Here is a 23988-nt window from a genome sequence, read left to right as displayed (position 1 = left end):
ATTAACTCATGTACACTATCAGGTGGTTTCTTATGTCTCTTTCTCTACCAAATAAGTCTGCTATGTTTGGAGTTAGGAAAGGAGTTTAGAAATTCGTGTTTCAGAGCAACGCACTGTTTGACACTATTTGCTTCCCCTTCTTTCACATGACTAACTTCTTGTGACTCGCATTCCTCTAGCAAGCGAGTAGCTAATGTTAGTTACTCTGTTTTCAATTGAGTCTGTTAAATTGTCTGGAACAAAGGAGTGAAGTTTGGCAAAGTAAAGGTAGGAAATTTGAAGGTATTGTTCGACTGAGATGGCGACTTTACATGTATTACCTTGAAGGACCTGGAGGAAGACTGCGTCAACATCATTTGGAAGCGGCTTGACGAATTTGGTAAGCTAAATGCCAGCCAGCTGGTTGTTCGCGAGACAACTTGATTTGTGAAATTAACGTTACATGCTAGTAGAAGTACTTTGGGCAGTTCTGTTCAATGTGTGGTCTTAAGATTTTTAATCATGCAGTCGGTAATTGCCACCAGTTGGTACAATAAGCGAAGGCATGTCCTATCAAAATGGAAAAACAATAGGCCTAGTTATCTGCATTGTACCTAGCTAGGATATAACATTCACGTAATGAATGCACTTGTTTTATTAATCACGGTCTTTATAAAGGTAAGGAGAGTGTGGAGGACAGACAGAACAATCAATGGCAGCTATGGCTGAGATCATTGTGCCTGACTCAAGAAGGTGGGACTGTCACCTCTGATCTGAGGTTCTATTATTCTATTGAATTCCTATCCATTTTTTTTCTGCTCTTCAATAGTCCTTACTTGGTTTTGTAATGTTAGTTTGGTTATTTTCACTCAATCAGATTTCTTGGTGATTTGCAGATGCATTAACTTCTTCCTGTATGATGGGTCAAAGGTCAAGGGTGAGGGTGACCCTACAAGAGCTGGCATCTGCTACTTCTATCCTGAAGAGGTAGGGAAGTCAAGTTTGTATGTGTTCCCTTAATGAGATTATTGATACTGTGTATTAAGAATGATTACTTGATTGCAGTAATGCTCCCCTACCAATTGGATGAGTCCATTGAATGATGGTTATTTGCCTTTTATTTCTTCTAGACGCCTCTGGATAAGCAGGAGCTGCTGTGTGGACAGCTGGCAGGCGTGAGCCGCTGTGTCTCTGAGCTCTCCTCCTCCCCTGTACGTCTGCTCAGGCTACGGCGGAGCAAGTTCGCCATCCGCATGAAAGACAACTTTTTGTGGGTGAGTTAAGCCATAATCTCGTTACGACACTTCCGCCCGAGGTTATTTGCACCATAGCCTGGAACCACACCAGATCATTGTCATATGACAACTATGCACTAAGTCTATAACATCTTCAGATGTTTGAGCAAAACCCGACAGATCTTATTGAAACATTCACCGATATCTCAGATGGATAGACTACTGTAATGAGGCAGTTCGTCCCCTAAACCAGTTTTTGTTTTTGTCTCAATCCCCTGTGTATATGTCATAATAACTATCCATGTTGCCCTCCCTCAGGCCTTAAGCTGTTCAGTGGAAATACCAGACGTCAGTATATGTGACTTCCTGGATCAGCTGATAAATCTCTTTAGTTTCTATAACGGCCCTATCCGCCAGAGCTACCAGGTACAGTTATCTCTAACATTTCATAGTGATGGGAAGTTTGCATATTTTTACTGACTGGTCTTTTCAACTTGTTCAGTCAAAAGAACCAATCTTAAGACTACTTTTGTTCATTTGAGTCTGTAATGCCCAGAGCACGCAGGACCCCTACCAGGGAAAGATAAACTGAAAACTCACGAGTCAAGCCTCTTGTTCACATGTCATCAGGGCAGGTTCACACGGTGGCCCTAAGCGACCTCTTATGTTGCTTATGCCTGGAACCGGCCCTGAAGACATGTGAACGAGAGGCTTGTAGAATCAACCCCCCCCATTGATTTGTTAGTCATTCTCACGCCGATATCATATTAACATGGCATAAATCATTACAAAATATGTAGAATTGCAGGAAATTAACTTTAACTAAAATAATCACAGTTTAGGAGGGGGTCCACTAACATTTTTGCCGCATGGTCGGGAGTCTCCCACAACCCAATCTCGCTTAGGGCCCCTAGAAGGCTAGAGCCGGCCCTGCATGTGGTTCACCATAGGATGCTTATTGGAGCTGTCATTTGTGACAAACGTGAAAGTGTGCTTTAACCTCTAAGTGATCGGTGTCCCCCGTGGGACGGTTGAGCTAACGTAGGCTAATGTGATTAGCATGAGGTTGTAAGGAACAAGACATTTCCCAGGACACAGACATATCTGATATTGGCAGAAAGATTAACAAGAACTTTAAGCTAACTGCACCGTCCAATTTACTGTACCTATTACAGTGAAAGAATACCATGCGATTGTTTGAGGGGAATGCACGGTTATGAACTTAAATGTATTAATAAACCAATTATGCACATTTGGGCAGTCTTTATACAACATTTTGAACAGAATGCAATGGTTCATTGAAGAGTCTAAAACTTTGCACATACACTGCCTCCATCTAGTGGCCAAAATCGAAATTACGCCTAACCTGGAATATTACATTGGCCTTTCTCTTGCATTTCAAAGATGATGGAACTAAAAAAAAAATGCACTGTTTTTTTTCTTTGTATTCTCTTTAACAAGATCTAATGTCTTATTCTCCTACATTCATTTCACATTTCCACAAGCTTCAGTGTTTTCGTTCAAATGGTATCAAGAATATGCATATCTTTGCTTCAGGTCCTGAGCTACAGGAAGTTAGAGTTGGGTATGTCATTTTAGGAGGAAATGTAGGGAAAAAAAGGTGTCTGATCCTAAAGAGGTTTTAAACAATGTTGATTGCTAGGAATAAAAATACGATTATTTTTTCAAATGTTTGAAACCAGGTCTACTTGTGGCCGCAACCGGATTAGATTCTGAAGTACTCTTGGCGGAAAGCATTGCTTGACTGCCATATGGCTGATAAGCACAATATCGTTCGAACTGCAGCCCTCCAAACTATTCGTTTTCGAGTGTTGGTTCTATAAAGCTATGTCCTTCGTAACGTTCAATCAATTAATTGAATCCATTCTTGCACCATGCAATCAATTATCAGTTATAATAAACATTTTGTTCTCTATGCTGCCTACAGCATGATCTATTTTCCTTTGCGTATGCCTATATATGGTGGTCGGATCACGTCTCAGAGGAGCATGTATCGGTCTTGTTGTAGGACTCATTGCGGCCAGCTGATCAAATTAAAGACTCCAATGAATGAATCTCAGGAAAAACTAATCCTGACTCTCCAGTCAGTAAAAAGAGGCGCTAAAAAATAAACGATTAGTTTGTGAACTGCACATCACTAACACTTATCTTAGCTCTGTACAGCAATCTGTCATCTATATCATGTCCTCACTTCACATAGATGTGCGTTGTTTTTTGCTAATGCCTTGCATTTAGATCTACAGTCAGGAAGATTTAGCTGTTCGATGGACCCAGTACCTCTCCCACTTACAAGGAGGTGCCACTGAACTCCACCACATCTTCAGTGTCTTGAGCACCATTGACTCTACACATGTAAGTAATAAGTCGTCTGTTGGGCATGGTGTCGGTAGGGTTTGCTACCTCAGATAATATCACACGATTCCTTATTTTAGGTAAGGCGCTGTTACAATTACTATCTATTTCATTGATATTTTAAGTTGATTTACTTCTAGCCTGGTAATTATTTCCTTGTTTTGATTCTCAGATTGACCCACTTCTCCTACTCAAGGCTGCACTCATTCTGCAGGCCTGTCAACGCTGCCCCCTTGTGTTAGCTGGTTGTGTACTCTACTGTGGGAGGTAAACTGTCTGAACTTTGCTGCAGCAAAGTGCTGGAGTAGTTAACAACAGATTAGAACCAGACACGAACTATGTGTATATAAACCTGTCTTTGCTCCACAGGGTTGTCAGCACACAGATGCCTCCTGATCTCACAGTGAAAGTCATGGTTCATGAAATGGAAACATACAAGCAGGTATATGACAATGGCTGATAATTTAGGTGCTTCTCTCATTTGAGATTTTTATTTTATCTTCTGATCGTCTTAATTTGTTGGGTTGTTGTATTATTCATCAATATCTTAATGCAAATCAAAATGTATTTGTCACGTGCGCCGAATACAACCGGTGTAGACCTTACAGTGAAATGCATACTTACAGGCTCTAACCAACAGTGCAATTTTGGGGGGAAAAGGCATTAGGTGAACAATAGTAAGTAAGTAAAGAATTAAACCAACAGTAAAAAGACAGTGAAAAATAACAGTAGCAAGGCTTTATACAGTAGTGAGTCTTATGGCTTGGGGGTAAAAACTGTTGAGAAGCCTTTTGGTCCTAGACTTGGCGCTCCGGTACCGCTTGCCATGCGGTAGTAGAGAGAACAGTCTATGGCTGGGGTCTTTGACAGTTTTTAGGGCCTTCCTCTGACACCGCCTGGTGTAGAGGTCCTGGATGGTAGGCAGCTTAGCCCTAGTGATGTACTGGGCCGTTCGGACTAACCTCTGTAGTGCCTTGCGGTCGGAGGCCGAGCAGTTGCAATAACAGGCAGTGATGCAACCAGTTTCCTGCTCTCGATGTTGCAGCTGTAGAACCTTTTGAGGATTTGAGGGCCCATGCCAAATCTTTTTCGTTTTCTGAAGAGGGAGAGACTGAGGTGCCCTACTCACGACTGTCTTGGTGTGTTTGGACAATTCTAGTTTGTTGGTGATGTGGACACCTTCAAGCTCTCAACCTGCTCCACTACAGCCCTGTCGATGAGAATGGGGGTGTGCTCAGTCCTCCTTTTCCTGTAGTCCACAATCATCTCCTTAGTCTTGGTTACGTTGAGAGTGAGGTTGTTATTCTGGCACCACCCGGCCAGGTCTCTGACCTCTTCCCTATAGACTGTCTCGTTGTCGTTGGTGATCAGGCCCACCACTGTTGTCGTCTGCAAACTTAATGATGGTGTTGGAGTCGTGCCTGGCCGTGCAGTTGTGGATGAACAGGGACTACAGGAGGGGACTAGGCACGCACCCCTGAGGGGCTCTAGTGTTGAGGATTAGCGTGGCAGATGTGAGGCTACCTACCCTTACCACCTGGGGGCGACCCGTCAGCTAGTCCAGGATCCAGTTGCAGAGGGAGGTGTTTAGTCCCAGGATCTTTAGCTTAGTGATGAGCTTTGAGGGTATTATGGTGTTGAACGCTGAGCTGTAGTCAATGAATAGCATTCTCACGTAGGTGTTCCTTTTGTCCAGGTGGGAAAGGGCAGTGTGGAGTGCAATAGAGATTGCATCATCCATGGATCTGTTTTGACGGTATGCAAATTGGAGTGGGTCTAGGGTTTCTGGGATAATGGTATGTTGATGTGTGTCATTACCAGCCTTTCAAATCACTTCATGGCTACGGACATGAGTGCTACGGGTCAGTAGTCATTTAGGCAGGTTGCCTTCGTGTTCTTGGGCACAGGGACTATGGTGGTCTGCTTGAAACATGTTGGTTTTGACTCAGTGTTGAAAATGTCAGAGAAGATGCCTGACAGTGGGTCAGCACATGCCCCGGAGCACACGTCCTGGTAATCCATCTGGCCCCGCAGCCTTGTGTACGTTGACCTGTTTAAAGGTCTTTCTCACGTTTGCTATGGAGAGCGTGATCACACAGTCGTTCGGAACAGCTGATGCTCTCATGCATGCCTTAGTGTTGCTTGCCTCGAAGCGAGCATAAAAGTGATTTAGCTCGTCTAGTGGGCTCGTGTCACTGGGCAGCTCGTGGCTGTGCTTCCCTTTTGTAGTCTGTAATAGTTTGCAAGCCCTGCCACATAAGACGAGCGTCAGAGCCGGTGTAGTAGGATTCAATCTTAGTCCTGTATTGACGCTTTGCCTGTCTGATGGTTCGTCGCAGGGCATAGCAGGATTTCTTATCAGCTTCCGGGTTAGAGTCCCGCACCTTGAAAGCGGCAGATCTACCCTTTAGCTCAGTCCGAATGTTGCCTGTTATCCATGGCTTCTGGTTGGGGTATGTACGTACAGTCACTGTAGGGACAACGTCCTCGATGCACTTATTGATAAAGCCAGTGACTGATGTGGTGTACTCCTCAATGCCATCGGAAGAATCCCGGAACATGTTCCAGTCTGTGATAGCAAAACATACAGTCCTGTAGTTTAGCATCTGCATCATCTGACCACTTTTTTGTAGACCTAGTCACTTGTGCTTCCTGCTTTAATTTTTGCTTGTACGCAGGAATCAGGATAGAATTGTGGTCGGATTTACCAAGTGGAGGGCGAGGGAGAGCTTTGTACGCATCTCTGTGTGTGGAATACAGGTGATCTAGAAAAAAAACTCCACCCTGGTTGCACATTTAACATGTTGATAGAAATTAGTTAGAACTGATTTAAGTTTCCCTGCATTAAAGTCTCCGGCCACTAGGAGCGCCGCCTCTGGGTGAGCGATTTCCTGTTTGCTTATTTCCTTATACAGCTGATTGAGTACAGCCTTTGGTGCCAGCATTCGTCTGTGGTGGTAAATAAACAGCCACGAAAAGTATAGCTGAAAACTCTAGGGAAATAGTGTGGGCTGCATTTTATCACAAAATACTCTACTTTGGGCGAGCAAATTCTAGAGACTTCCTTCCATTTCGTGCACCAGCTGTTGTTTACAGATATGCACAGACCGCAACCCCTCGTCTTACCGGAGTGTGCTGTTCTATCTTGCCGGTGCAGCGTATATCCCACTAGCAGAATATCCATGTCATCATTCAGCCACGATTCCGTGAAACATAGGATATTACAGTTTTTGCTGTCCCGTTGGTAGGATATTCGTGATCGTACCTCGTCTAATTTATTGTCCAATGATTTGGACAGTAATATTGCGAGTAATATTGACGGTAACGGCAGCTTTCCCACTCACCTTCTGCGGGTCCTCACGAGGCACCCCGCTCTGTGTCCTCTGCACCTGCGTCTCTTCCTCTTGCCAATAACTGGGATGTTGGCTTGTCGGGTGTTCGGAGTATGTCCTGTGCGTCCTGCTTGTTGGAGAAAAGTCTTTGTCTAATCCGAGGTGAGTGATCGCTGTCCTGATATCCAGAAGCTATTTTTTACCGTAACATACGGTTGCAGAAACATGTAAAAAATCACAGAAAAAAACACATAATAGCAAAGTTGGTTGGGTGCCTGTAAAACTGCTGCCATTTCTTCCTGCGCCAAGCTATACTACACTGCTCAAAAAAATAAAGGAAACACTTAAACAACACAATGTAACTCCAAGTCAATCACACTTCTGTGAAATCAAACTGTCCACTTAGGAAGCAACACTAATTGACAGTAAATTTCACATGCTGTTGTGCAAATGGAATAGACAACAGGTGGAAATTATAGGCAATTAGCAAGACACCCCAATAAAGGAGTGGTTCTGCAGGTGGTGACCACAGACCACTTCTCAGTTCCTATGCTTCCTGGCTGATGTTTTGGTCACTTGAATGCTGGCGGTGCTTTCACTCTAGTGGTAGCATGAGACGGAGTCTACAACCCACACAAGTGGCTCAGGTAGTGCAGCTCATCCAGGATGGCACATCAATGCGAGCTGTGACAAGAAGGTTTGCTGTGTCTATCAGCGTAGTGTCCAGAGCATGGAGGCGCTACCAGGAGACAGGCCAGTACATCAGGAGACGTGTAGGAGGGCAACAACCCAGCAGCAGGACCGCTACCTCCGCCTTTGTGCAAGGAGGAGCACTCCCTGCAAAATGACCTCCAGCAGGCCACAAATGTGCATGTGTCTGCTCCAACGGTCAGAAACAGACTCCATGAGGGTGGTATGAGGGCCCGACTTCCACGCGTGGGGGTTGTGCTTACAGCCCAACACCGTGCAGGACGTTTGGCATTTGCCAGAGAACACCAAGATTGGCAAATTCGCCACTGGCGCCCTGTGCTCTTCACAGATGAAAGCAGGTTCACACTGAGCACATGTGACATAGTCTGGAGACGCAGTGGAGAACGTTCTGCTGCCTGCAACATCCTCCAGCATGACCGGTTTGGCGGTGGGTCAGTCATGGTGTGGGGTGGCATTTCTTTGGGGGGCCGCACAGCCCTCCATGTGCTCGCCAGAGGTAGCCTGACTGCCATTAGGTACCGAGATGAGATCCTCAGACCCCTTGTGAGACCATATGCTGGTGCGGTTGGCCCTGGGTTCCTCCTAATGCAAGACCATGCTAGACCTCATGTGGCTGGAGTGTGTCAGCAGTTCCTGCAAGAGGAAGGCATTGATGCTATGGACTGGCCCGCCCGTTCCCCAGACCTGAATCCAATTGAGCACATCTGGGACATCATGTCTCGCTCCATCCACCAACGCCACATTGCACCACAGACTGTCCAGGTGTTGGCGGATGCTTTAGACCAGGTCTGGGAGGAGATCCCTCAGGAGACCATCCGCCACCTCATCAGGAGCATGCCCAGGCGTTGTAGGGAGGTCATACAGGCACGTGGAGGCCACACACACTACTGAGCCTCATTTTGACTTGTTTTAAGGACATTACATCAAAGTTGGATCAGCCTGTAGTGTGGTTTTCCACTTTAATTTTGAGTGTGACTCCAAATCCAGACCTCCATGGGTTGATAAATTTGATTTCCATTGTTAATTTTAGTGCGATTTTGTTGTCAGCACATTCAACTATGTAAAGAAAAAAGTATTTAATAAGAATATTTCATTAATTCAGATCTAGGATGTGTTATTTTAGTGTTCCCTTTATTTTTTTGAGCAGTGTATTTTTTTATTTTTTTTCAATGTCGGACGTTTTAGTTACAGGCCTTGCCATACATTTTTTGCTTATGCTTCTACGTTGCTCTAGGAACAGAGACCCAATGGACTGAGTTCCTCCAGCTCTTCTGGCAGCACTCCTCTATCTAGCCCAGTGACCTCCACCACTGTGTTCCTGACCGCCAATGAACTACAGTATCTCCGCTCCGCTCCTGTGGACAGAGAATCCAGGTACTTCACCCACCTCTGAAAGAAACCCCCCTCCACTGTATAAATTATATCCTTTTCTGGTAAACACTCTAACTAGAGTGAGTTGTGTGTTCCGTCCTGATACAGTAAGCTCAAAGCCAAGTGAAAGTGGGGGTTAGACACGTTTTGAATGGTTGCCACCCTGATATGAGGATACATTGTTGAGCCTGTGTCTGTCCTGCAGATCCAAATCTACCCAATCTACTCCAAAGGAATCAAACCGACCTAGGAAGTCCCGCCTCCTGTCAAGAACTCTATCTGACACACCAACCACTGATCCGCTTGACCCAGACCCCACCCACTACGTGCCACTATCCTTCCATCATCCCTCCACTCCCCAGTCAACTACACCTGATGAGTCGCTATTTAGCCCAAGTCCTTCATTTCACACTCCTGGCCCTCTCAGCCCTTCACCTATCAAGGTCGCTCCAGAGACCTCTGTTCATAACTTGTCCAATGGAAAGCTGTACCATAGGGTGGAGGAGGGTGTCACAGGAAGTTTGTGCGACCACCGTTATAACAGCATAGATGGTGGGAGAGATGCGTCGGGTCTTGCAGAGGGAGGCAGGTCAATGCAAAACAAGGACCTGTGTCACATCAATGGACAGAATGGAGGTAGTATTGTACTGAGTGGAGAGAGAGCTGGAGCCCTCCAGTTCAGAGGTCAGGAGTCCCCCGAGCCTGGCAGTCAGAGGATGGGGAATGTGGAGGTGTTTAAGGAGAAGGAAGGACAGGGGAGTAAAGGTTTACTGCAGGCTGATACTTGTGATGCGCCCCCCTACTCCACTTCGCCCGGTGAGAACTCTACAGAGGCCCCTCTGCTCCCCATGTCGTTGTACCAGCACAGGGTGAGAGGGCTGGTACTAGCCCTACTGGTGGAGCCAGACTTCCACAGCAACACTGCAGCCACGGAGGAAGTGGTGAGGAACTTTTGGGGAATATGGGAGGGATATGAATGTTTGTTCATGCATGATTGTTCCACAAGAGTTTCTGCCTTCTGGACCACCACCTGTGTTCAAAAGTTAGAAAATTAAATGTATAAACTGGGTGGTTCAATCCCTGAATGCTGATTGGGCGACAGCCATATACCACGGGTATAGCCAGACCATGTATACCACGGGTATAGGCAGACCATATATACCATATACCACGGGTATGACAAAACATGTATTTTTACTGCTCTAATTACATTGGTAACCAGTTTATAATGGCAATAAGGTACTTTGGAGGTTTGTGGTATATGGCCAATATACTGACTAAGGGCAGTATCCAGGCACTCCACGTTGCGTCGTGTTTAAGAACAGCCCTTAGCCGTGGTATATTGCCCATATCCCCCCCCCCCCGTGCCTTATTGCTTAAATATACTATTGCCCCACATGTTATTACAGCAGTTTGTTATTTAGTCTACTCTCATCCTGTGGTTTGCTCAGTATCACAGCAGCCTGGCATCTTTGAACGGACTGGAGGCACATCTGAGGACCACTGCTCTGGGGGCTCCCGGCCCACATGGACCGTACACCTTTGCACACTTTGACTGTATACAGAACACGCTCACAAGTGAGGCTTGAATATTCTCAGCGCTCTTTGTATATTCTATACTTATTTTTTTCCACCTTTGTCTGACTCTTACCCTTTGCCTCTCTCTTTGTCCATTTCTGTCTATGGAACCATGTCAGTTTCCCAGTGTTCACCTTACTGCTAGAGTGAGTAGAAAGCTCAGTGCTTTGCAGTAGCTGATTGGGATGTTTTGGGGCATTTTGTGGGACTGTGGTGTTTTGTGTGAACTTTGTGTTAGCTGATATGGGTATTTTGGAGTACATTTGAGCAACTAGGACCCTGTACACGATCTCAGGCTTTTTTATTGCGTGGTTGATTGCCGTTCATGTTTGTGTGGTATTTGTAACAAGAGACTGCTGTGTGGCTGTGTGTCCCTGCAGCCAACCTGTCTGGCAGGCCAGGGGGAGCCCAGGAGTGTTCCTTTGTGAGAGCCACATCGCTGCTCCACTCGCATTTCTCTCACACTGAAGCTCTGCAGGAGGCTATTGTCAGGTCAGTATGACCAGCAGTGACGGAGGGGGCTCTCACCATTCATTACTCCTCAAGGCTGATAATGGGGGGTAGTGGAACGGAGGCCATCATTATGCAGTTTGTATTATCCTTGAGTGTTTTGGCATTGAGTTGTATGTATAATGTTTAGACACAATGTTTATACCACAGGAGCGCTGGTGCAGCTGTGTACGGGACCCGCAGCGTGGCCCAGGAGACGTACTTCCTGCAGAAAGGCGGAGCAGTGAGAAACTCTGGCATTCCTAACCACCAGGACAGCGCTTTCTCTCTGCCCAGCAAGGCCCGACACAGATTAATGAAACATGGGGTAAACCTGCTCTGACTGACCATGGCAAGGAGAGTTCCACCAGCACTACTCAGCACTCACTCTCTACTCAGTCACTGCTCTGAATATGATACTCTTTAAATTCATTTCCAACACTGAACTTACACTGAACCTCTTTTGCAAGTTAATATAAGCACTTTGTAAAGAATTATAGGAAGTTGTATGTATTTACCTTTTTCTGTTTAAGAAATGTTTAAGAAATGTTTGTTTTATCTGTAATGTCGTCACTTGTTCTCTTTGCTGCGTGGTTCTTGTCCTATCTTGGTCAGGTCATTATTGTATAACCGAATGTGTTCTCAATGACTTAGCTGGTTTAATAAACTATTTACAAGAATGATTGTCAAGTTCTACATTGTTTTGTGTTAATGTGCAGAGGGCCATGATCTTTGTCAAGACTGCAGACATTTTGCGCTATGAAATTCCAACACACCACATGAGCTTGTACAGAACACAAGTGGTTTTGTGTAACAAATACTCAATGTACAAACTTCAGGACATGGCTGCTGGGTTTCCTAATCACTGTAATCCTCTCGGCTGCCACTAAATCGTTCACCACCACCACCCACAAATGACATAGTGTATGTAGAAAAAATATGTATTTATTTACAGATATGTAATTATTGTGTACTCTTGGATTTCCTTATGGGGTTTATTTTGATAACTCAAAAGCCATTGCATACACTCACTCACAATTTTCAGTCCTTTTCCAATAATATTCGATGAGGTTGTTTGCAAAGACTGCAGTTTGCTAAAAAATGAATGGGTGATTCTTGGAAACAAGTATTTTTGTCAATACATCTTGGTCTTATGACAAGCAATTTTTCTTCCAGGTAAACTATTTCAAGTGCATGTATTCTAATGTGGTTATTTACAATAGATCAACTGATGTATGGGTGAATTAACTCTATCTTAATTGTATTGTCTAAATGAGCTGCACATTGTACTCTAAATTACAGGGGCCACTGGTCCTAGTAGCTCAATGGAACAAGAGATGGAGGCGCTCGCAGCATTTTACAAACACTCAAGTACGAACACCAACCCCACTTGTTATCATGGTAATTATATTGTTTTGGGTGAAGTGGAGGAACAATGACAAAATGTAAGTTGACATGAAATGTAAGATCATTTGGGGCTTCATAACATACAGGACTGTCTACGTGCGAACACTATCCATATAGAAAGTAATCTCGGTTTCTGTGCCTTTTGTCTTGTAAATGAAACCATTCTTGGTGGTCCAAATATAGTGTAATTAGGGTCATTAGTTGCGAAGCTGAATTTGAATGACTGGAGAAGGTGTTCCCGGGTGCCTTATTATGCAAACGCATTTTATGGGCCAGTGGGGTGCAAATAGGTGGTTAGGGGCACGAAAAAAAACAGGGTGTGGAGAAACGGAATTAAAATTCTAAGTGGCAGAATGCCCGGCCATTGTCAGCGTAAGGGCATACCCCTTAAACCACGGAGATAAGCGGTCCTTTTCAGTAACGCTGTACTACTGGACCGAGCTGGTACAACTCTAGTGGAGCACTCCAACTACGGACCCACCACCATGGTTTTTACAGCCTTATTTTGGATTGCCTTAATGTGTCTATCTATGACTACTCATTTAATTGGAGTACAGTGTGGCGCGGTTAAGGAGTTACTGTCAACGTCATCCACTTTTCAGGATGGACACAAGACTTTACACACAGATATCTTGAGACGGTGGCGACGGGAGAGCGAGGCGACACAGCGGCAACATTGCGCACTGTTGGCAGTGCCTTGGATGGAAACCAACGCGCTCCGGATGGATTTGGCACAGCAACATCGTCTTCGGGTGCTTTCAATCCCCCAAAGAGGTTTACGGCGTGCAGTCTATCCAGAGCAACCGCTATTCCGTTTTGTCAGACGGGTCTATCGTTGCTGTCAATTACATTTCCATTGCAGAGGCGTCAAGGGGATTCAGGGTCGTATCAGTGGAGGTAGGAATCTAAATCCAGTCATTTGAAGTAGATTATCAGCCATTTATTGTGCCTACTCTTGGACTAAATAAGTAGGCCTGTGTAGACAGACCTACAATAAAGAATCTACATTCAAAGTGCCTTTAAGACTTAGGTTTTATAGAAGATAACAGTCATTCTAGTGAGGAGGAATGGGGCCACTGTCACATTCTGAGTAGTACTTCTTTAATTTAGGCCTTACATAATGTTTCTCCTCCCCCCCATTAGATACAGACATGGAGTTCCTTCTCAGTCAGGATATTCTGTCAGTGACAGTAATGAGAGCTGAGATTCATCTCTATGTGTTGAATCCTCAACACCTGAACATTGAGCCTGTCCTTTCCTACATGGCAAAACGCAAGCTTCCCACACGGTAAGAGTCCTAGTTGACATGATGATACACATACTTAGCTGTATTACCTCAACTTTTTAAATAACTATATTCCATATCTATGGAAACTGAAAGTTGTGATTATGAGGCAAAAGTACTGTGGTCCTTTTTTTTATTTTTAAATTTCACCTTTATTTAACCCGGTAGGCCAGTTGAGAACAAGTTCTCATTTACAACTGCGACCTGGCCAAGATAAAGCATAGCAGTGTGAACAGACAACAACACAGAGTTACACATGGAGTAAACAATAAACAAGTCAATAACACAGTAGAAAAGAAAGAGTCTATATACATTGTGTGCAAAAGGCATGAGGAGGTAGGCAATAAATAGGCCATAGGAGCGAATAATTACAATTTAGCAGATTAACACTGGAGTGATAAATGACCAGATGGTCATGTGCAAGTAGAGATACTAGTGTGCAAAAGAGCAGAACAGTAAATAAATAAAAACAGTATGGGGATGAGGTAGGTAAATTGGGTGGGCTATTTACAGATGGACTATGTACAGCTGCAGCGATCGGTTAGCTGCTCAGATAGCAGATGTTTAAAGTTGGTGAGGGAAATAAAAGTCTCCAACTTCAGCGATTTTTGCAGTCCTGACTCCACTCTTCACCTTTTTATTCCACAGATACAGTTTGCTGTCAAAGGAAAACGTTCTGGAGCTTCAAGTTGATCTGCTGTTCCTATTCCAAGGTCTTCAGGAGGCAGCTGGTAGTGCCATAGGGGGGCCAAGCCTAGTTGGCATGCGGAAAGTGGGGGAGCTTTCAAGTGGGGGCCCACGAGAAAGGCCAGGAGCACCATGGTCTCTGCAGGATACCAATGTTGATCTCTGGGGGGAGGGGGCCCACCCCCTGCTGACCAATGTGGAGTTAGGCCTTGCCCTGAACTGTGACAGGGGGGGAGTGGAGGTATCTTGTGAGCACAATGGAGTCCACCTATTACACTCTCCATTCATTGCTTTCTCCTACAGATAAAGATGACACAAACCAGGATTGTACACACTATCACATTTTACCTTGTGATGCTCCATAACCCCATCTCCATGTTGTCTCGAATGTCCTCAAGTCTATGAAGCTGCATTTATTTTTCTGAGGGCAACAACTTTTATTACTGTTATGTGAAGGCAGTGGATGTGATGTGTTCACTACCTAACATTTTTTTTTAAATTGCAAAATCTATATATTTTTAAGATGTTATACCCCAAGGGGTTCTTTGCACTTCAGCAAATGCTTGTATATATTAAATTATCTATGTTGTTGTGTTTTGTATGAAAGATATTGATTTGTAAAGATGCAAATATTGTATATAATCACATATGTTTATTGGAAATGTGTTTGTTTTCCCTTTATTGAAACTGAATCTTATTAAATTGGCGAAACTCTGTCTCTCTTTTTTTTTGTTGCATTAAACAAAAGTTGTTCATAATAGGGTACAGTCCTAAACTGTGGCAAAAATCTAATTGTCTTGTATCTTATGTATGTGTGATTCGCTTGTTGTGTACCCTGTTTTTTACCTGCAGTTTTCAAGCAACAGGTTGGTTTTTTTCTCTCAGCTGACAGAGAGACCTTCTCTTGCTAGGGCTCCTGAGTGGTGCAGCGGTCTAAGGCACTGCATCTCAGTTCTAGAGGCAACAACTTAAACTCAGTTTCATAATACAGTCAAAGGGGGAAACATTGCATATAGAGGTAAAAATGTCAGTAGTACTACAGTAGTTATATATTCTGTTGGCAGAAGCCATGTAAAAGGGGTTTGGATTTGATTAGAAAGGATATTTGTATTCATTAAGGATCCCCATTAGCTGCTTCCATGGGGTACAGCAACATTAACGCAGTTATATACATTTTAAAATATTACATGACATTACATTTCAGAACACTTCTCACAACACATTAAGTGTGTTCCCTCAGGCCACTATCCTACTACCACATATTTACAATACCACATCCATGTATACGTGTCTTATCATGTCAATGTGTGTCTGTGCCTGTGTGTGTGTGTGTGTGTCTCTTCACAGTCCCCACTGTTACATAAGGTGTATTTTTTAAAATCTGATTCTACTGCTTGCATCAGTTGCCTGATGTGGAATCGAGTTCTGTGTAGCCATGGCTCTAAGCAGTACTGTGCGCGTCCCATAGTCTGTTTTTGACTTTAGGATTGTGAACAGACCTCTAGTGGCATGTCTTGTTTGGTATGCATGGGTGTCCGAGCTGTGTGTTAGTAGTTTTAACAGATACCTCAGTACATTCAGCATGTCAACAAAAAGTGAATCTCTCCTCCACTTTGAGCAATGAAAGATTTACATGCATATTATGAATGTTAGCGCTCTGTGTACATTTAAGGGCCAGCCGTGCTGCCCTGTTCTGAGCCAATTGTAATTTTCTGAGGTCCCTCCTTGTGGCACTTGACCACACGACTGAACAGTAGTCCAGGTGTGATCTGCCTGGTTGATAGTGTTGTTAAAAAGGCAGAGCAGCCTTTTATCGTTGACAGACTTCTACCCATCTTAGCTACTGTTGTATCAATATGTTTTGACCATGACAGTTTACAATCCAGGGTTACTACAAGCAATTTAGTAACCTTAACTTGCCCAATTTCCACATTAATTATTACAATATTTAGTTGAGGTTTAGGGTTTAGTTTACAATTTGTCCCAAATACAATGCTTTTACTCTTTGAAATATGTAAGACTAACTTGTTCCTTGCCACCCATTTTGAAACTAACTGCAGCTATTTAAGTGTTGCAGTGATTTAATTCACTGTAGTAGCTGACGTGTAATAGTGTTGTCATCCGCATAGGCTACATTTTTTGTCAGATTTGACTTTTCGTAGCAGGTTAGGATAATTAGGGTAGGACAACAGTTAGGACATAAACTGTATCCATTCTAGCCAAGACAATCTAGACTCGAGCTCCTCTGAGTTTGCATCTGCGCATTAAATTTATTTTGGTAAAAGATCGCGATTGGTTTATCATGATGTCAATCAATCTTGAGCCCCACCACGAGTTGTCATTCGTTAAATTACCCAACACGGAAGTAGAAACATCGACATGTGTTGAGCGAAATGGTGCGACTGAAATCCAGGTAAAATAGCTCGTATTTACATGTTGCTATTGTGTACAATTATTAAGTTCTCCCCTCCTGATCAAACGCGTTTCTTCGCAGATATTTGCTGTGTGAAGTTTGCGTATCAGATCGACGCAATCTGTCACTGCTAGATGACCGAGCCATCTACACTGCCACAAAAGCAGCAGTAGCTCGAGCGCACGGTGACTATGGCGCTGCACTATCCAGCCTCGGATTCTCAGGTAGTGATAAAGGGAATCAGTCCTTGTGTAGTTAAGCAATGTGATTTGATCACTTAAAGTAACGTTAATGCAATAGTATACACTTGAAAAGGGCTTGCAGCCCACTATGCTAGACTAGGGTTACGATAACATTTCAGATTAGTTAACTGACAGTGGCGTAAAGTACTACTTGTAGGTTTTTTTTTTCGGGGGGGGGGGGGGGGGGGGTTTATGTGTACTGTACTTTATTTGAACTGTTCCTTCTACATTCCTGAATGTACTTTTTACTCCCTACAGCTTCCTTGACTCCCAAAAGTACTCGTAACATTTACAATGCTTAGCAGAACAAGAAAATTGTCCAATTTATGCACTTCAAGAGAATGTGGTCATCCCTACTGCCTCTGAGCTGGCTAGACTCGCTAAACCCATGCATCATTTGTAAATTGTCTGAGTGTTGAAGTGTGCCCCTGGCTGTCAGTGCATTTTAAAAACAAGAAAATGGTGCCATCTGCTTTGCTTAATTTGAAATTATTTACTTAAGTATATTTACTCAGGTAGTAATTTTACTGAGTATCTTTCTATTAAAAAACATATACTTTTACTCAAGTATGACAATTGGGTACTTTTCCCACCACATAAGATAAGTGATATTGTTGGAACTCAACGTGCAGCTAGGGGGATGCTGGTGGTACGAACCACTGCCGTTGTGCCCTTGAGGAAAGCACTTAACCCAGTAACCTGAACAGCTTCGACACCCAAGCCATAACTGATAAATGGCTAACCAAATCGCTACCTGGACTACCTGCAATGACTCTTTGCACACACAGTCTTAGGCTTATACCAACACACACACTGATGCAACATGTTTGCTGCTACTATATCAATCCTGTTGCTACTATATCAATCGTGTTGCATAGTTACTTTACCCCCCCCCAAGTGCATTTAGAAAGTATTCAGACCCCTTCACTTTAACCACGTTTTGTGATAGCCTTATTCTAAAATATTTTTTTTAAATAAATTAAATCCCCTCCACGCAATACCCCATAATGACAAAGCAAAAACAGATGAAGAAATGGTTCATTACAAAAACAAATCACATTTACATAAAGTTCAGACCTTTACTCAGTACTTTTGTTTTAACACCTTTGGAAGCGATTACAGCCTCTTCTTCTTGGGTATGACACTAAAAGCTTGGCACCTGTATTTGGGGAGTTTCTCACATTCTTTTCTGCAGATCCTCCGAAGCTCTTGTCAGGTTGGATGGGGAGCGTCACTGCACAGCTAATTTCAGGTCTCTCCAGAGATGTTTGAGTCCAGGCCTCAGACATTCAGAGACAAGTCCCGAAGCCACTCCTGCGTTGTCTTGGCTGTGTGCGTAGGGTCTTTCTGTTGGAAGGTGAACCTTCACCCCAGTCTTAGGTTTTGAGCAGGTTGTCAAAGATCTCTGTACTTTGCGAAGTTCAGCTTTCCCTCAATCCTGAGAAGTCTCTCAGTACCTGCCGCTGATAAACATCCCCACAGCATGATGCTGTCACCAACATGCTTCACCGTAGGGATTGTTCCAGATGTGAAGCTTGGCATTCAGGCCAAAAGGTTCAATCTTGGTTTCATCAGACCAGAGAATCTTTCTCATGGTCAGGCCTTTTGGACACTTTTGGCAAACGCCAAGCAGGTGATCATGTGCCTTTTACGGAGTGGCTTCCGTCTGGCCACTCCACCATAAAGGCCTGATTTGTTGGAGTGCTGCAGAGATGGTTGTCCTTCTGGAAGGTTCTCCCATCTTCAGATGAACTGTCGGGCTCTTGGTCATCTCCCTGACCAAGGCCCTTCTCCCCAGATTGCCCTGTTTTGGCTGGGCAGTCATCTCTAGGGAGAGTCTTGGTTGTTCCAAACTTCTTCCGTTCAAGAATGGAGGCCACTTTTCTTGGGGACCTTGAATGCTACAAAAATGTTTTGGTACCCTTCCCCAGATCTGTCGCTCAACGGCCATTACCTTTGACCTCATGGCTTGGTTTTTGATCTGACATGGACTAACAACAGTGGGATTTTTTTTATATAGACAGGTGTGCCATTCCAAATAATGTCCAATCAATTGAATTTACCACAGGTGGACTCCAAGTTGTAGAAATATCCTCAAGGATGATCAATGGAAACGGGATGCACCTGAGCTCAATTTTGAGTCTCATAGCAAAGGGTCTGAATACTGGTACATCTGTTTTATTTTTAAATTGCTCAATGTCTAAACCTATTTTTGCTTTGTCATGATGGGGTTGTGTGTTTGTGTAAATCAACTTTTTTTTATTTAGAATACGGCTACAACATAACAATGTGGAGAAGGGGTCTGAATAATTTTGAAATACACTGAACAAAAATATATAACTGCAACATGTAAAGTGTTGGTTTCATGAGCTGAAATAAAAGATCCCAGAAGTGTTCCATATGCACAAAAAGCTTATTTCTCTCAAATTTTGTGCACAAATTTGTTTACATCTGTTAGTGAGCATTTCTCTTTTCCAAGATAATCCATCCACCTGACAGGTGTGGCATCAAGAAGCTGATTTAAACAGCATGATCATTACACAGGTGCACCTTGTGCTTGGGGACAATAAAAAGCCACTCTAGAATGTGCAGTTTTGCCACACAACACAATGTCTTAGATGTCTAATGTTGAGGGAGCATGCTGTCTGCAGTAATGTCCACCAGAGCTCTTACCAGAGAATTTAATGTTATTTTTCTCAACCATAAGCTGCCTCCAATGTAATTTTAGAGAATTTGGCAGTACGTGCAACCGGCCTCACAACCGCGGACCACGTTTGGGCGAGCGGTTTGCTGATCTCAACGTTGTAAACAGAGTGCCCCCTGGTGTTTTTATTTATTTTTTGCGATGGCAGTTTGAATTAACCAAAAATTCGTAACTATTTTTTTTATCTCTCTCTAAGGTAGCTGACCAACAGATGCATATCTGTACTCTCAGTCATGTGAAATCCATAGATTAGGGCTTAATGCATTTATTTCAATTGACTGATCTCCTCATGAACTGTGACTCAGTAAAATCCATTAAATTGTTGCATTTATATTTTTGCTCAGTATACATAATCAGGGTAGCTATTTGGTACCCCTGAGCATCGACTCAGTACTGATACTCCCTGTTTATAGGCTAGACATGTTGTTACTCACTGTGTGTTTATTCCTTTTTTATTTTCCTTAAAAAAAAAAAAGTTTTATCTTTAACTGTTTAATTGTTGGAAAAGGACCTGTAAAAATTTCACTGTCAGTCTACACCTGTTGTTTACGTCCCACTTGACAAATACAATTTGATTTAACCCCAAATTGCTTTCCATCCAGGGTGGGCGCTGTGGCCACGTGTCACTTAAATTGGTTGGGGGTAAAGTAAAAGGCAGAGTATAATTCATAAAAGTAATGAATAAATTATATTTTTCAGTGAAGTATCTGAATGCCCACACTGGAATTGTGTTCCTGCGCTGTCGGAAGAGCCACTACAGACTCATCTGGTCTGCATTGCCATTCATCACCAGTCTAGAGAACCGAGGGCAAAGAGTGCCATGTTTTCTGAACTGTTTGCATGTGGGAGGTAAGACAGACCAACTTCCCTTTGCATGAACAAGTTGTAGCTGATATTTGGGACGCCACATACATTATTTGTATTTATTTGCACATAAAAAAGGACAGGTTTCCAACTTGTTTTTATTTGAACTGTTTTGTCTTCCACCTAAGAGGGCTTATATGAAAAAAGTTTGTTCAGTTAATCAAAGCATACTAATTACAATTTAACATTTATAAACTCAAGTGTACCATTTTTTAAAAATATACCAGCTCTAGTGCCGTCATCAACTTAACAAAGACATATATTTTGCACTGAAGGTAACTAACTGCAAATTCAATGTCTACTTATTTTAATTTTATGCAGGAACGATCCGGACATGTCAGAAATTTCTGGTCAGATACAATACTCAGCAGCTCCACCGGATGCTCCCCCTCTGTCAGAGTGAAGGTATGCAAGGGTCTGCTTTATTTTTGTACATCAGTTCCTTACCCATGCACTGTTCTCATTGCAGACACATATGCCTAGTAATCTAGTCAATGTTGAATAGGCAACAACCAGGTTACAGAGAAGCTATAATTAGGTGGGACTTCCAAAGCAAATATACTTTTTGTTATTATTTTGTATGCTACTCCTCTTACACTGTTTAAAATAGAAATGCCTTTCAAACTTTTTAAAATGTGCGGACAGGTCTGGAATTGTGTGCTTGCGTAACTTTTTCATATTTTTTAAACATAATTTTGCAGTCTTTGTGTCATTCACTTTAATGGGACTTTTTTCAACTTTCTAAAGCGCCTCATTGTGACATCACTTCCAATATTAACTGTAAACAATAACTTTTGACCCATCGGCTTATTTGACCACTTTGCGATCAGTTTAGTTCGTAAATTCACTCTTGCAATCTACTCCGATGTCAGAGTATTCTCGTCTGAGTGTGCCAGAGCACAGAATAACGAACGCTCAACACCCGTTGAATATGGCTGGTGTCAGTAAACGTCGGTTTAAAAAAAGCATGATTGAATTGTTGCCAGCAGCAGTTAAGTTAGTCACCAACACTCTGGATAACCTACAAATAGGGTGAGTAAAATGGTCAGAGTGAGGTATTCTCAAATTTGTGTCTGGAAGTAGCTAGCCAACGTTAGCCAGTTAGCTTGACTGCCGTGTGTGGCCAGAACGCTCGGACCAACCCCACTCCTCGGCCAGAGCGTCCAGTGTGCGCGCTCAAAAATATATTTTACCAATTTAAAGGTTACAGCTGTTTGTCAGTTTAGAGTGATGAAAAGCAGCTAGCTAATGTTAGCTAACAGCTCTTACATATTGCGTCATCGAGCAGCCCAAACGGAGCCGTTGGTATGGATACCAAATGCGTTTCAATGGCAAAAAAGGGCCATGCGCTAGAATGGTAAAAAAGTATCATTCTAGATCTCATCTTTTACCGCTTAAGCTATTAACTCCAAACCAACGCTGAGATGTTTTGACTGACCATACTTAGATTGCTTGTCAAAAGATTTTTGATACTATAATTTAACTAACCATTTTAAAATGTGCATAAATTAACATAGGTTTGAATGAGAACCAAAGAAATGCAGAGGTAGTAATTGAAAATGGCCCTGCTCCTTGACCAATTAAGCTACAAGACCAACTTTAAAACATTCAGGCTATCTACTTCTATAACACTTATAAACTAGAACTAAAGACATTTGCATAAAATAACTCCCCAACAGTAATTTTTTAACTGTTCAAGCTAGGGACACCAAACCACCTTTCAAATGCTCAGGCTATTAACTTCAAATGATTTAAGTTTATCAACTATAACTATATAAATTAGCGTAAAATAACTCCAACATTAATTATTGAACCATTCAGGCTAGATACAGCAAATCAGCTTTCATATGTTCAGGCTATCCTAACTTTTCATCTACCTATGTTTAACTATAACCAGTCACCATCATTACTACTGCAGACAATACCACTACTATAAAACATTTTCAAAACCATACATACTTCAAAATGACTTTACTTTAAATGTTAAAGTAAAACTTTTTAAACTTCTACCATTACCACAAAAATAATTTTTTAAAGAGGTAAAGCATGTCACACTGCTTTTGTAATTCTAGTACAATTACCATCTAGTTTGATTTCAAAACATTGAACTGAGAATTGAACAAACTATACTGTGGCTGTTTTGTTTGTCTTTCCTTGTGCAGCAGAGAGATCAGAGATCCGCAAGTCAGTACTGAGCTGCACCCTGAAAAAAGAGGCAGATGATGAAGAGGAGGATGAGTGACTCCAACATCATTCTGACGCTCTTGCTACTTGCAGTGTATCTCACCTCTGGGAAGACACTGTTAATCCCAATACAGGTAGTTCTGTTACTGGGCTGATGGATTTCATGACAGAATAGAGCCCTCAAACTCAACTCTGGACCTCGAAGCCAGTTCTACGTTTTTCATTGTTCACCTCTAATTAGGGACTGATTTAGGTGAGTGCAATTAATTCAGGTAGAACAGAAAACCAGGAGGCTCCGGACATCGCAGGTTAAGAGTTGAATACCCCTGGAATAGAGAGAGCCTGGTGCTTCAATGCAGCTGTTTGAGTGTGAATGCAGATCAGCTGTGAGCTCATTAAAACAAAGCAAATAAAACATTGGACATGTGTACATAAATAGTTTTGTTATTTCTGCAATGTGTATAATTAATGTTACTTTCTGCACTGTTATGTATACATTTTATGAAAGCAAAATAATAATAATAAAATCTCTTCTAGCAAGCCAACCATTAGTCCTTATTCATGACTCCAATTCCATTACATTGAGCCATTGGATGGCCCCTTTAGCCTTGTGTGTCCCCTTTAGCCTTGTGGAAAAATGCAGCAACGCTCCAATGCGGGCCAAATGCTCTGTCTAAACGCAAATACACGTTATACAGTTTTGGAAACATTTGGAGCGTATCTTTCATATACTGAACAAAAATAGATACAAAACATGCAACAATTTAAACAATTTTACAGAGTTACAGTTCATATAAGGAAGTCAGTCAAGTGAAATAAATTCATTAGGCCCTAATCTATGGATTTCACATGACTGGGCAGTGGCGCAGCCTATGCCCTCCCAGGCCCACCCACATGGGAGCCAGGCCCAGCTAATCAGAATTAGTTTTTCCCCACAAAGGGCTTTATTATAGACAGTAATACTCCTCAGTTTCATCAGCTGTCCGGGTGGCTGGCCTCAAAAGTTCACGCAGGTGAAGAAGCCTGATGTGCAGGTCCTAGGCTGCCGTGGTTACACATGGTTTGCGGTTGTAAGGCCGATTGGACGTACTGCCAAATAAAAAAATAAAAAAAACAATTGTTGTAGAGAATTAA

The 23988-nt window shown here is 42.8% G+C and overlaps 2 protein-coding genes and 1 long non-coding RNA gene across 6 annotated transcripts; all 3 read left to right on the top strand.

Annotated features, from left to right (window-relative positions):
• The first annotated feature begins 129 nt into the window (after positions 1–129).
• On the top strand, positions 130–11761 carry LOC139389608 (BLOC-3 complex member HPS4-like). Of its 4 annotated transcripts, XR_011629414.1 has the most exons (14): positions 144–379; positions 658–732; positions 876–966; positions 1110–1253; positions 1533–1640; positions 3471–3587; positions 3760–3854; positions 3957–4029; positions 8865–9004; positions 9207–9942; positions 10453–10579; positions 10699–10725; positions 10960–11071; positions 11240–11745. XR_011629414.1 is itself a non-coding variant. In XM_071136455.1 (13 exons), exons 2-13 carry the CDS (start codon positions 692–694, stop codon positions 11409–11411), a joined length of 1956 nt encoding a protein of 651 aa, XP_070992556.1. In that variant the 5' UTR covers positions 130–379; positions 658–691; the 3' UTR covers positions 11412–11761. The 4 variants fall into 4 exon arrangements, 2 of the variants coding, with proteins under 2 accessions (XP_070992556.1, XP_070992557.1); XM_071136455.1 differs by lacking the exon at positions 10699–10725 and having other exon boundaries at positions 130–379; positions 11240–11761; XR_011629415.1 differs by lacking the exon at positions 1533–1640 and having other exon boundaries at positions 155–379; positions 11240–11760.
• A 1133-nt stretch (positions 11762–12894) lies between these two features.
• On the top strand, positions 12895–15163 carry LOC139390094 (uncharacterized). The gene is made up of 3 exons (XR_011629463.1): positions 12895–13372; positions 13619–13763; positions 14409–15163. It is a non-coding gene; the product is annotated as an uncharacterized lncRNA (long non-coding RNA).
• Positions 15164–16605: 1442 nt separating this feature from the next.
• Positions 16606–23399, top strand: LOC139389594 (POP5 homolog, ribonuclease P/MRP subunit). The gene is made up of 5 exons (XM_071136435.1): positions 16606–16860; positions 16942–17084; positions 20506–20655; positions 20992–21075; positions 22833–23399. The coding sequence occupies exons 1-5, from the start codon at positions 16841–16843 to the stop codon at positions 22910–22912; spliced, it is 477 nt and encodes a 158-aa protein (XP_070992536.1). The 5' UTR covers positions 16606–16840; the 3' UTR covers positions 22913–23399.
• Positions 23400–23988: the final 589 nt, after the last annotated feature.

The sequence above is a fragment of the Oncorhynchus clarkii genome, chromosome 30 (assembly GCF_045791955.1).
Source record: "Oncorhynchus clarkii lewisi isolate Uvic-CL-2024 chromosome 30, UVic_Ocla_1.0, whole genome shotgun sequence".
Taxonomy (NCBI): domain Eukaryota; kingdom Metazoa; phylum Chordata; class Actinopteri; order Salmoniformes; family Salmonidae; genus Oncorhynchus; species Oncorhynchus clarkii.
This window is presented reverse-complemented; position numbering and strand designations above follow the sequence as displayed.

Excerpts from the sequence above, each read along its gene's own strand:
- LOC139389594 (XM_071136435.1), top strand. The coding sequence starts at position 16,841 with ATGGTGCGACTGAAATCCAG. Across the intron at positions 17,085-20,505 it reads ATCCAGCCTCGGATTCTCAG|TGAAGTATCTGAATGCCCAC; the intron begins GTAGTGATAAAG and ends TATATTTTTCAG. Across the intron at positions 20,656-20,991 it reads GAACTGTTTGCATGTGGGAG|GAACGATCCGGACATGTCAG; the intron begins GTAAGACAGACC and ends AATTTTATGCAG.
- LOC139389608 (XM_071136455.1), top strand. The coding sequence starts at position 692 with ATGGCAGCTATGGCTGAGATCATTGTGCCTGACTCAAGAAG. Across the intron at positions 1,641-3,470 it reads CTATCCGCCAGAGCTACCAG|ATCTACAGTCAGGAAGATTT; the intron begins GTACAGTTATCT and ends CCTTGCATTTAG. Across the intron at positions 3,855-3,956 it reads TGTGTACTCTACTGTGGGAG|GGTTGTCAGCACACAGATGC; the intron begins GTAAACTGTCTG and ends TTTGCTCCACAG.